The 1,431-nt window shown below is 41.0% G+C and overlaps 1 protein-coding gene across 1 annotated transcript in view; it reads right to left on the bottom strand.

Annotated features, from left to right (window-relative positions):
- Window positions 1-1,431, bottom strand: part of LOC103811083 (trafficking protein particle complex subunit 10-like) — a gene marked incomplete at its 5' end in the record, with an annotated part of 31,804 nt that overhangs the window by 10,922 nt on the left and 19,451 nt on the right. The window contains 1 exon segment of the mRNA XM_009084030.1: window positions 1,286-1,431. This exon segment is cut by the window's right edge and continues 12 nt beyond it. Coding sequence (XP_009082278.1) covers window positions 1,286-1,431 — 146 coding nt within the window.

The following is a 1,431-nucleotide window of genomic DNA, read 5'->3' as shown; positions in this document are numbered from 1 at the left end:
CTACACTGATGTTCTACTATAGCACTGAACTGGACTAAATACTCCCCTATGGGAAGGGTTACAGAGGTGGGCAGGGAGATAGAAAGTATTGAAAGAAACCCAAAGAATAGAACAAGATGGTAACTGAGGCCAGAAGCTCCTACTCCTGGTATGCAACACGAATGGTGGTCTCAATTTGGAAAATCCTTGGCATTTCACTTCCTAGGACTAAGTGAGCACATGAATGCCTTTCCCCCTGTCATTAAAACAAGCAAATGAACCACAGATCAGCAAAGTACAAGGCCAGAGAATGAGTGGCAGTTAAAAGAAACCACAAAAACAGACAAACTAAGCCACCACCACAACCACCAGGATTTGTGCTCAGCACCTGCCAACTGCCAATTTACTACACATCTAGTAGTAATTCATCGTGAACAGAAGTGATAAGCCCTGCTGTCCTTAAATATTTCAGCAATTGCTGGGAGTACTTAGCTTGCTGGGGGAAGAATGGGAGGAAAAAAGGATTATTCCAAGTACTAAGCTGACTCAGAGTGTAAGTCAGGAATTGAGGAAGTTTCCTATCCAACACTCTATGGCAGAAGCAGGACTGTAATCCAATTTCTGAGGGTGGCATTTAGATGGTGACACTCTGTTTTCACAGATGTTTGCTCATGCAAATTAAGTCTTCCTATAGCAGAGAATCCTTATGTCCTTGTCTTCTCATTTCTATGTGATTGAGATGACTAATGGGAGCAATTTTAATTCTAACACCTCCTAAATTTAAATATTTGTAGCTGAGCTTAACTTTCTCACATTTGTTGCAGGTAGGTTAGCTACATCCACCAAGTGAAAAAGTATTCTACCACCCTGTGCAGTGAAGAACAAGTTATCAACCAAATTTAACCACACAAATACTTAGTAAAGGGCTACAAAAAGAATTCCCATCACAATTTTTAGACATTATTCTGAATGAGCTCAACAGCACAGGCAGAATTCATGAGGAGTATGTTGTATTGTATAGGAATTTATCAGTTTAATTTTTGGCAGCAATAATCAAGATGTTTAAAATAAGCTTTGGAAGGCCGAGTCAAATGATTTCAGATAGTAGAGTCCTCTGTACATTTTAGGATAAACACAACAGCATACTTTCAAGGGAAATTAAGGTCTAGGACAACAAAAATAAAGCCACAAGGGGAATGGATCATCCAAATCTAACAGGAAGCAATACAGGTATCACTCAACAGCACTTTGCTCTTCCTCAGAGTTCTTTCACGAGTGCTACATTCACCCAGCTCTAAAAACATACCTGAACACTGAATGCTATTTTATTGTCCCCTGGTTCCAGTGTTAAGTTGTTGCATTTCAGCACGTGAGCCCCATCTTCTAAAGTCCCCCCTGAGGGCATGTCCAGCGAGCTGCTGCTCTCTTGCCTTCGCAGCAGCATGTGAACGT

Source organism: Acanthisitta chloris, unplaced genomic scaffold (genome assembly GCF_000695815.1).
Source record: "Acanthisitta chloris isolate BGI_N310 unplaced genomic scaffold, ASM69581v1 scaffold18701, whole genome shotgun sequence".
NCBI lineage: Eukaryota > Metazoa > Chordata > Aves > Passeriformes > Acanthisittidae > Acanthisitta > Acanthisitta chloris.
Note: the sequence above shows the minus strand (reverse complement) of the source record. Positions and strands in the feature narration are given on the sequence as shown.